The 10,928-nt window shown below is 58.3% G+C and overlaps 2 protein-coding genes and 1 long non-coding RNA gene across 4 annotated transcripts in view; 2 read left to right on the top strand and 1 right to left on the bottom strand.

The window, feature by feature from the left end:
- Positions 1–1,645, bottom strand: part of OTOF (otoferlin) — a 62,129-nt gene extending 60,484 nt beyond the window's left edge. For both annotated transcript variants that reach the window (XM_084512937.1, XM_084512936.1), the window contains exon 1: positions 1,514–1,645. In XM_084512937.1, the coding sequence (XP_084369063.1) occupies positions 1,514–1,592 (79 nt within the window). In that variant the 5' untranslated portion in view covers positions 1,593–1,645. The remainder of the gene's footprint in view (positions 1–1,513) is intronic.
- On the top strand, positions 1,505–5,942 carry LOC311433625. The gene is made up of 3 exons (XR_014690866.1): positions 1,505–1,595; positions 3,295–3,477; positions 5,397–5,942. It is a non-coding gene; the product is annotated as an uncharacterized lncRNA (long non-coding RNA).
- Positions 5,943–7,756: 1,814 nt separating this feature from the next.
- On the top strand, positions 7,757–9,392 carry CIMIP2C (ciliary microtubule inner protein 2C; the record flags this gene model as incomplete). The annotated part of the gene is made up of 3 exons (XM_084512186.1): positions 7,757–7,879; positions 8,193–8,305; positions 9,248–9,392. The coding sequence occupies 3 exons, from the start codon at positions 7,757–7,759 to the stop codon at positions 9,390–9,392; spliced, it is 381 nt and encodes a 126-aa protein (XP_084368312.1).
- Positions 9,393–10,928: the final 1,536 nt, after the last annotated feature.

The following is a 10,928-nucleotide window of genomic DNA, read 5'->3' on the forward strand; positions in this document are numbered from 1 at the left end:
GCACCCCCTCCCACCGCGTCTCCAACTTCATTTTACCAAAATTGAGGCATCCTGGGGGCACGGCTCTTTGCAGGGAATGCCCCATCCCATAGCTGAGCCCTTTTGGATTTAATTATTACCCAAGGAGAGGCAGAAAAATCCCTTTGGCGGGTGCTGGAAGCAGAGCCAGAAGGTGCAGCGCACATCCCAAACCACCCTCCAAAGTCCCCTGCCATGAACTTTTCCACCCACAAATGTGGGATTTTCTCGGGGAGCTCACACCAGCCAGCTCCACCCGCAGGACCAGGGATGGGGCCACCAGGAGCCGGACCCCAAAAGGGGCTCACACACCCCGGTCCCCCAGGACCCTGATCGGAGCCCGTTTATCAGAGCTGTGATTTATTAATCTCATTAATCTCCCCCTCGAGCTGGAGCCGAGCAGCATTTCAGAGCTCTCAAACCGGGTCCAGCTCCTTCCTTAACTCCTTCCCTACAAAAATTGGGGTCTAACGCTGCCTGTTGAGTCAACGGAGAGTGGCACGAGACTCTTCCCTCAAGTCTTGGGCACCAAACCCTGCTGCCCACCCCAGGGCTGACTTTAGGGGCACAGAACCGCAGAATGGTTGAGGCTGGGGGCACCCTTGGGTGCTCCCGTCCCCCCCCTTCCCCAGCAGGGTGCCCACCCCATGTCCCTGGGCTCGGGGAGCTCTCCAAGGAGCAGCCCCCGGCCCCTCTTTTGGGGCAGCACCAACATTGCTGGCCCCATCCCAGCGCAGGACACCAATCACCATCCCCATGTCACCACCCAGCTCCACATCGATCCCAAATTCTCAGGGGGCGAGCATCCACAAAGCCCACCGAGAAATGACAACGAGGGGAGCTCAAACACCCCCAGCATCTCCCCCTGGGCACCCCTGGGTGCAGGGCAGGCACTGAGCGGTCTCCTCTTGTCCCCCCTCTTGGGACCACAAGCATTTTAGGGCAGGATTTGGGGCTGGGTGCAACCTGTTCCCAAGGGTTATCCCTGAGGAAGGGACGGGGCAGGAGAGGCTGTGCTGAGGGCACGGAGCCCTGGGGAGGTTTGGATCCTTTTGCAGCCCCCCCGGGAAGGTTTTGGGGCTGGAAGGGACCGGAGCAGAACCAAAACTGCAGCCTCCAAAGAAATCCCAGCTCACAGCGGGTCCTGGAGCCAGGCGAGTTCCTCTCCCAGCCCTTCTGGTGACACTGCCCTGGTGGCACCGTTTTGCCACCCAAAGTGCAGCCCTGACCCTAAAAGTGGCCCAATTCCCCCCCAGCCATCCCCTGGGAAGTGGGGTTCACCTCCCTAGGACTTCTCCCCCCAGTCCCCCTCCCCAGGGCAGCAGGGATGGCGAGGGGGCAACTCGGGGAGGGCTGGGCGACCCCCTTGGTGCACCCACGACGGGGAAACTGAGGCAGGGAGGGGGCAGCCGGGCACAGCCCACCGCGGGGACACCCCCACCCCTCCCCTCCCCAAATTCTCCAACTCCGCCTCCCGCAGCCCCCTCCCCATTACCTCGGAAAGCCGCCTTGGCGATGCGGTCGGCTCTGCCGCGGAGGCCGGAGACGGTGCGGAGCTGGAGCTGCAGAGCCATGGGGTGAGGAGCAGGGGGGGATGCGCCCGGAGATGCGCCCGGAGAGATGCGGGGAGATGCGGGGAGATGCGCCCGGAGATGAGATGCGCGGGGCTCTCCAGCGGGAGATGCGCCCGGAGATGCGCGGGGTGCGGAGCGGGGCGCAAGGCTCTGCGCGGGGAGATGCGCCCGGAGATGCGCGAGGATTTGCGGGGAGATGCGCCCCGAGATGCGCCCGGGGCTCTCCACCAGGAAATGCGCCCCGAGATGCGCCCCGAGATGCGCCCGGGGCTCTCCACCGAGAGATGCGCCCCGAGATGCGCGGGGCTGTGCGCGGAGATGCGCCCCTAAAAGATGCGCCCGGGGCTGTGCGCGGTGCCCGGTGCGCGGTGCCCCCCTCTCCCTCCCCAGCGCCGAATTAATCCCTTCTTCGGCAGCGGCCCCGCCTGCCCGCCCGCCCCTCCCCGGGGCTGGAGGTGGTTAAAAAAAAGAGGGGGGGGGGGGGGATGAAGGAACCACCCCCCAGACCCTCCCCATATCAGTGGGGAAACTGAGGCAGGGCTCCCCCCGCTGCGAGGCACCTCCCCGGGTGTGCTGCTGGCTGGGGAGGGGGGAATAAAGGTGTGTCCCCCCCCCCAGGCATGTCATGGGGGGGGGACGTGGTGCCTGGGGGGACCTGAGCTCATGTCCCACCACCCAGGAGCACCACGGGGACATGGGGTGCGTGGGGACCCCGCTGCTCTCCGCATCTCCTGGGGTGGGGAGCAAGCGATGGGGGGGCTCAGATCCATCCCCAGCCTGTGCCAGCCCCTTATTTGGGTGGGGGGCCAGGCTCAGAGCCACCCCCAGGGGCAGCAGCAGGGGTGCTGGACCTCAACCCTTCAGCTGCTCCGGGTTGGGGTCAACGGTTGGAGATGCTGCGAGGTCCTGCAGCGCTCCGCAGCCTCCAAGTGGGGGGGTCAAGATAAAAATGACAGCTTTAAAAATGTGGGCTCGGCTTGGGGAGGGTCACGTCTTGTAGGGTTGCTCACAAACGCTCTGCTCGGAGCCTGAAATGTGCCCTTTGGAGCTGCGAGCCTCGCGGGTTTTGCTTTCCTGCTTGGACACTTCCCAGAAAAACACTCCTGGGGTGGAGAGCGAGCCCAGGAGGGCTTTGGTGGCATCAAAAAGAGGCAAGCGAGGGTGCAGCCTTCATAAATGGGTAATAAAGCCCTGGAAATAGGGCGCCTGGTTCCATCCAACAGCATTTTTTTGGATCCTTTTTGGTCCTTCTGGGCAGAGCTGCTGCTTTTGCAGCCCCTTTCCCCCCCCTCTGCCTTTGCTCCTGCTAAAATGCTGGAGGCTGTGGGCAGCGAGGGTTTTGCTGAGGTTTGTCCTGATCGTCCAGAGGAGCTCTCGTGGGTTTTGGCACGAGTTTACCCCACAGGTGCTTGGCTCTCCCCTGCTGCTCTCCGTGGAGAGGGGCCGGGGGCTGCTCCTGGGAGAGCTCCCCAAGCCCAGGGCCGTGGGACTGGGCATCCTGCCGGGGCAGGGGGGGGACAGGGGCACCCAGGGGTGCCCCCAGCCCCAGCCATCCCAGGGGTTGGGGTCTGTAGGAGCCCCACAGGTGTGCAAATACCCCCCATGGGGTTTCTGGATGGAGCTGCGCCCCTGCTCACGTCCCTGCACAAACTCTGCTGGTGTTTGCTTGTAGCTAAAGAAGCTCGGTGCTTTTTTTTTTTAGATGGAGAAGGTCTCCACCTGCCCCGCTGGTGATTTATCTACCCATTACACAATTAAATGGGGTAATGAAGGTGAGCAGGAACAACACAGGATCCCAATTTCAAGCCGAGCCAGCACACGGGTCCCCGACGACGCACGGCGCGCCCGAAGCGTTCCCCCAGCTGGCTGCCATCAGCAGAGCGAGGTGAGAAAATGCCCTTCATAAACACAAACCTCGGTTTTCTCTGCAATTTTCACATCGCTGCATGTGAACAAAACCACACACCCACCTCTGAATCACTGCCGGTTGTTCCTATTTACTAGGGGTTTGCACCAAAGGCAAGGGGGAAAGCACGGCTTGCCATGGAAAGGATCCGGCCTTAGCTGGACCCTCTGCCTGCACCCCCCCACAGCACCAGCATCCCATCAAAATTAGCCCAATCCAATCATCCATCCCCAAAAACAATGGCCTTATGATGATGCTACAGGACTTCGCGTCCAAAATTAATGAAATTTTCTCTTCTTAACTCTTTTTCTCTATTATTATTATTTTTTTTTCCAGCTCTTCTCCTCCTACGCTCGGAGCAATCACATCAGCCTCCCCATTTGTCAAACCGCCGAGATCCTTTATATTAATTGCAGAAAGTTTCCATCTTTTTCTTTCCCCTGCTTTTTGTGGGCAGCGCCAGCTCCTCGGAGAGCCGGAGAGGGGCTGGGGGCTGAGCTGGGAACCAGGAACCTCTGGGACAGGCAGGAGCAATCTCTGCCAAATAATCCCCTCCAAATCTCCTTCTGATTGCTAGAAAGCCCTGAAGGATGCCTGAGCGAATCCTTTTTGTTGCCTCTGCCCTGCGAGCAGCTTGGGAGAGCTGCTCCCTGAACCTTTGGGAGCAGGAATTTGGCATTTAACACACCCAGGATCCTTATCAGGGGGCTCAAGCAGCAGCTGTGTGCGAGGATGGCGAGGATTTCATTTTCCAGGGGGTGATTTTATTCCAGGGGGCTCTTTATTCCATCGCCGAAGCGCTGCAGAACTCAGCAGCATCCTCAGCTTCAAAACCTGGGTCACCCTTCTCGTCTCCACCAGCCACAGCCCAACATCCCAAACCCCAAAGAATGGGAGCAGCAACCCCAACCACTTCTCCATCACCTGCTGCTGCTGGGGACAGGCCACCAAGGAGCAGCAGCGACCCTTGTGGAGCCCAGACCTCCCTTGGGCCATCTCCACGCTGCTCACAGACTGTTTTTCCCCCCTTCCCAGCTCTTCCCAAACCCGACTCACTTGCTTCAGGTCTCTCTGCACCAGCTGTCGCCCCCCCCTGCACTGAGTCTCTCATTTTGCAGGGTTTTTTTGGGATGCAGCCGTCAGGAGCGAGGCTTTGTGGGGTAACGCCGCCCCGCGGCATCATCTGCAGCTCGGAGTGCTGCGGTGGGCGGCTCTGCATGTGCGTGCTGGGCTCAAAAGAAAAGGGAAAAAATGCTGTGGAAGCAGTTTCTGTACATAAATCAGGAGTGTGAGCAAACACAAGGGCTTGCTAAGGAAGGAGGAAACTTCTCCGTGTAAGTCAGATCCTCCAGACTGAGCATCCTGCCTGGAGAGGAGCCCTGCACCTCCCCATCCAGCACGGCGATGACAAGATCCTGCTGGTCTCCAGAGGAGCTGGAGCTTCTGCCTGGCTTCTCCTTGCAGATCTGAGCTGCCCTGGGTGCGCACAGGGACCCCCAGCCCCCGTTTGTCCCACGGGGGCTTCAGTCCTCGTGCCCTCAGCCGGGGTTTGGCAACCCCGAGACCGCAGCGCCCTGGCGCAGCAGCGCTCCTCCCAAAGCCCAGCTCCATCTCCATGCCGTGAGGTTTCTGCCCTGGTGACTGCTGCTGGAAAGCTGCTGGTGAGCGCAGCGCTCGTGGTGTCAGCCCCTTTGTAGCCTCAGCCTGCTCGTGGTTAACGTCAGCCACTTTTTCACCCGTGTCACAGCTCCGGGGCCCTCTCCGGCACCGCCGGCTGCACCCGTGGCTGCTCGCCCCTGTTCTGGTACTCGGCAGCCTCAGCACTGCAGCAGCTCCCTCCGTGGGGAGATTTTCCCTTTGTCTTTTATTTTTTCCTTTTGTCTTTTACTTTTTTACAGATTCGGATATGGAGGTTTTCCCATTTTCTGAGATCCAGCACAACTAACAACCCCAGCTTTCCTAATCCGTGCGCCCTGCAGAGGGGCCGGCCGTGGGGACGTGCGGTGCTTTTCCACGAGGTTTTCTGTAGAAAACTCCTGTGGGGTGGATCGAGCCGTCCCCTCTTCCCACCAGTCCCGTGCTGGATGAATCCATAATTCACTGGGAACCAGGGAAGACGGCCACAAGACCTCAAGCATTTGGGTCGTGCTCTGGCCAGGAGAGGCGGCCAGGACATCTCCAGAGCCAGAGGTGCAAATCCTTGCACAATGAAGGTGCTGGAAGGCCTCTGGATTTCTGTTTTCTTTCCTTTTCTTTTCCTTTTCTTTCTCTCCTATTTTTTTTTTAATCTAATTAAATTTAATTAATTAATTTATTTTTTATTTGCAATATCTCAGACCTATCAGATCAAGATGCAAATAAAGACCGGCCCCTCCAACTCCCGCATGTCCCCGAGCTCGAGCACTCATCCTTGCAAGCCTAATGGGATTTTTAAATTATTTTAACCAAATCTGCCTCTGTCTGTGCGTGTAATCGTTGTCTGCACTGGTTCCATGTAGGCGATTCACCTTTCCCAAAGTTTTTGGGGACAGGTCCCCAGTTATCTTCCTGGGGCAGGAAAAGAGCCCACGGTTCCCCCTTTCACAAAGGAGCTGCCTAAAGCAAAACAACCCCCCTGCAAAATAAATAAATAGAATAAAATAGAATAAAATGAAATGAAATAAAATAAAATAAAATAAAATAAAATAAAATAAAATAAAATAAAATAAAATAAAATAAAATAAAATAAAAACATAAGAAATGGAAATATGGGGGCTTTTCCTGCAGAGGGTGGGTTGAGGGGGTGCAGGGGTTGGTGGGGGGGTGCAGGCAGTGGTGCCAGGGGGGTGCAGGAAGGTTTGGGGGACGGTGCTGGGCTCCCCCCGTTGCCTGGTGATGGTGTTTGTGACCTTTCAGGGCAGAACGGGAGGGATCCAGGCCGGGCTGGGGGCACCTGCGGTGGGTAAGGACTGCACCCCGCGTGGATCCTGCACCCCACATGGATCCTGCACCCCCCGTGGATCCTTTGGCAGGGGCTGTGCTCCCTGCTGAAACACTGCCGGGTCCTGGGGGGAGATTGGGGGCTTTTCCTAACAGATCCTAAACATCCCTCACCCCTGCCAGCAGCACCGAGCTCCTGCTTGTCCTCCCCCTGCCCCCTGTCCCCTTCCCATCCCCAGGTGGCTTCTCCCCGTCTTCTCTTGCTCTCTTCCACCTCTCCCTTTGTTTTTTAGGAGTAAATCCTGCAGCTGCAGCCAGGGCTTGTCCAAATCACTGCAGGACACCCCAAAACCCCCTGACATCCTCCCCTATGTGCCCCCTGCCCAAAATCTCTGGCTAGCAGGGCTCCGTGCCCGGCTGGCATCGACGTGCTGCTGCTCCCCGAGCACGTCTCCCTTCTAGACACAGCTGTGGCTGTAGGATACGTACAAATATATATAAATAATCTTCCCCTGCTCATTTGAGAGCATCATTCTGTGCCCCAGCACCCTGTGGGCAGCCCCTTGTGGCTGAAGGACTCTCGGTGCTTTAATCCTGGAGCAGATTTGCTGCCGCATCTCTCCCGGTCCTTTTCTCCTGGCTGCTCTGCCAAAAAAAAAAAAAAAGAAAGAAAAAACACGAGGAAAAGCCCCCTCCAGGGCAAGCAGCATCCACGCAACAGGGAGAAAAAACAGTGTGAAAACTCAGCTGGGTCCTTAATGAGCAGAGCTGTGGTGCTGCGTCGTGCTCAAAGAGCGCAGGAATTGGTTTCGGTGTGCAGACCGGGAAGGGTTTTCCTGGAAAAGCTGCTCTGTGTGCAGCAAGAGGGGCTGTGCGCCACCTGAAAGCCTGATTTCAGGTCCTGTGAAGAGCCTGGGGAAAGAAGTGGCTTCTCCTGGCCCTGCGAAATGGGGTTTTTGGGAGCGCTGGTGGCACACGGATGTAGCAGCGAGCTGCAAAGGGGGGCGAGGATGTAGAGGGTGCATTTCCATCTTCTGGGCAAACACACGGGGAATCCTACGGGCCCTTTGGATAAAACACACTTTTTGAACAATTATTATCAACGATAACTGGATTGTGAGCTCGCAAAGGGCTCGGGGACCTTCCCAAAAATGGCTTTGTGGGCGAAAAAAAGTGGTAGAGATGGGTGCGTGCAGCCCTTCCCTGCCTCCACACCCCGCCACCGTGTCCTGGTGACCTGGGGGGGCGAGGAAGGATGCTCAGCAGGGGAAATCCAAGCAGGCATTTCCCACGCAGGCGTGGAAAACCCGTCACCCTGCACAGCCCAGGAACCACCACCATGGCACAGCCGCGGAGCCCCCAGCCCCCTGCGCCCTCCCCGGAGGAGGTGCCCCGCACCCCGCTGCGCACCCGCTTCGACCTGGATGGGGGCCGGGCCCTGGAGCTGGGCAAATTTTACCAGGTGGGGACTGCGTGGCTACTGCAAGCGTGCAGCCAGAGCTTGCACTGCTCCCATTTTTGGGGTTTTTTGTTTTTTTTGGGGGGTTTTGAACGCAGCAGGGACTGTCTGAGGTGCATCATCCTGCAGGCAGGGACCTGTGTGCGCAGTACCAGGGATAAATCGGTGCCCAAGAGGCTCCTCCTGTGCCGTTAGGGGGTGGAGGTGACAGCGGTGGGCTTGCTTATTGACACCTTGAAATCCTGCTGCAAATAAGGGTTGTTGGGGGGCTGCACTGCTTGCCCGGAGCCCTGCACAATTTTGGTTTTGCCCCCAGCTGGCCCAGCAGCACCGTGAGTTTTACCAGGACAAGACCGGGACGCTTTACCCCGTCCCCTACTTTGTGCTGCCCGTGAAGGAGATGGAGAGATACCCGCACCCGCTGGACCTGTGAGTACCCAGGGGACGCCCCAGGGTGCTGGGACCCAGCCTGAGGGGTGTGGGGAGAGCTGGGGGTCCTCTGCTCGGCTGCTCCAGCCCCTTGCCAAGCAGCTACCTCCAAAAAATAGGTCCTGGAGATGAGAGGAGGGCAGAAAAGCTGAAAGGCAAAACTCGCCCTCTGTTACTCAAGCAGCAATTTGTGCCACTGGCACCAGTCAGGGGGACTCCTGGGCACCACGGGTCCCCCAGCCCCTCTGCCCATCCCATCCCACCTCTCCTTGCCCCTCTCTGCTGGGGGGATGATCGTGGCATCCCCTTTATCCCTTGCAGACAAACCCACCCCGCTCACTGCCTCTCCTTGGGGGGCCCTCGTTGAGCCCCTCGGGGTGAAGCTCGCCCCTGTAGGTGCGTAAAGATAAAAAGATTTCGGACAACCCGAAGGCGCAGCACCCTCCTGGTCCCTAGAGCCCCTGGGAGCATTGGCATGGATTGACCAAGCCTGGAAACCCACGAATCCCTTAAATTTTGGGTGTGGAGCTCCAAAAAGCTGCTTAACCCTGCGGTTAATGTGTGGGCACGGAGAACTTTGCCCCCACGGTGCCCCTTTGGGCTGGCCACCGCTGGCTGTGCCCTGTGCCACCTGAAATGAGGACGGTGCACGGCAGTGGGGAGGGTTTCCTTCACCTCCCCGGTCCCATTTTGAGGAGAAAAGAGTGGGAAAAGGAGGATAAAGAGGGGAGCAGCTCCTACAAGGGCCAGGCACTCGTCTTCCTCCTGGAGCAGAGCGCACGGCCAGCTCCTGCGCTGCTAAGGGTGCTGGAGAACAAAGCTGGGCGCAACGCCCGCTGCCTCCCTGCCTTCAGGACCTGCTGCCAGCCTTACCACCAGCCTCCAAGAGCCCAGAAATTCGGTGCCCAGCTGGTAACCTGCTGCCTTGCCCCCCCCCCGCAGCCCCCCTCTCAATGGGAAGACCCGGTGGCACTTGCAGCGCGTGTCCCCGGAGAACCTGCGGACCTACCAGACCTTCCCCTCGGGCAAAAGGGTCACCTCCGAGGAGAGGGAGGTCCGGGACAGCTTCTTCGAGTACCGAGCGTGAGGGACAGCACCCAGGTGGTGAGCTGGTCCCCTGGATGGGGGAGGCAGAGCCCCAAAATAAACGTAAAGCAGAGGGAGGTGGTGCTGGATGGGGTCTGTGCGCACGGGGACCGAGCGGGACCCCAAGGAGAGGGGGCAGCTGCCCATCGGGGGGCTTCTCCTGCTGCTCCAGGGTGTCAGAGGCTGGCTGGGATTGGGGACGGGCAGGGGATTAGCTCGGTGGGATGGGGTCACCGTCTGGCAGGGAAGGAGCCCCTGTGCTGCCCTGCTGCCCGGGGATCTGCTGGTGGAGGTGGGGGGCACCCAGCTGGAGTGGATGGGGGAAAACAGGCGGGTTTGGGAAGCAGAAATCACAAAATAATGGAAACATGGACTCATGGAATCATGTAGGGTGGAGAAGACCTTCAAGGTCATCCAGTCCAGCCATCAGCCTGACCCTCCGAGGCCCATAGGGTGAGGTGGGTTGGAAGGGACCTTAAAAATCATCTCATTCCCATCATTAAACCATGTCCCTGTGGCCACACGTCTCCTAAACATCCTCCAGGGATGGGGACGCCACCAGTGCCCTGGGCAGCCCGTGCCAGTCCCTCGCCACCCTCTCCATGAAGAAGTTCTGCCCAATATCCAACGTGAGCCTCCTTTGGGGCAATTTGAGGCCATTTCCTTAAATCTTCATTTCCTTAAATCTTTCCTTAAATCTTCATGCTCAGGACTGCGGAATTTAGGGCCGGAAAGCCCAGGGGTGCTCTGCGGGGGGAGGCAGCTGGGAGGCTCCTGCTGCTGCTGGATGGTGCATGGTGCTGCGTGGGGCTGGGCACAGCCTTATCTCTGCTTCATTTCTGCAAGAAAAACCCACATTTTCTGCTGAATTGGATGTGGGTGCCACATTTCAGAGCAGTGCCACCCAGCTGTCCCCAGGGAGCAGCCCTGCAAGCTGTGTTCGTGTCCCAAGGGTGTCCCCTAGGCTCCCACGAGCCCTGCTCTGCTCCCACATCCTCCTGGGGTCGAATTTGGCACGGGCTCAGGACGATGCTCAGCACATCCACCCCAATATCCCAGGCTGAGCACCGTTCCCACTGCCCACTGCAGAGCCAGCTTGGAGAGGACCTGCACCCCCCTGGGTGCGTGCTCGTTTGAAAGCCCAGAAATGTGGGGTTTTTTTAGCAGTTTTTTATTGATTTTTTTCCCCACTCGCTGACATCCGAAGCGAAATAACCCTTTTAAAGCTCAGCACTCCCTCTGTGAGCTCGTGTCACCCCATTAGAAGGGCTGATGGGGACCGGCTGCTCCAGCACTTCAAAAGCTGATTTTAACACACCAAGGGAAGTTCTTGTGCATTTTAGCGCATTTTCAAAATCACCTTAAACTCCTCTTCACATGGTGCATGATTTTAGCACCTGCCAGCAGACACGATGAGGTGGTACAAAGACCAGACACCGAGGGACATCTATTTCTTTGAACTATAAGAGAAAAATCGTTCGTGGCATCATTTTCACCAAAATTTATTGGCCCTGCGAGGCCCCTCTGCAGTTCCTCG

This window comes from Aythya ferina (genome assembly GCF_964211825.1).
Source record: "Aythya ferina genome assembly, chromosome: 3".
NCBI lineage: Eukaryota > Metazoa > Chordata > Aves > Anseriformes > Anatidae > Aythya > Aythya ferina.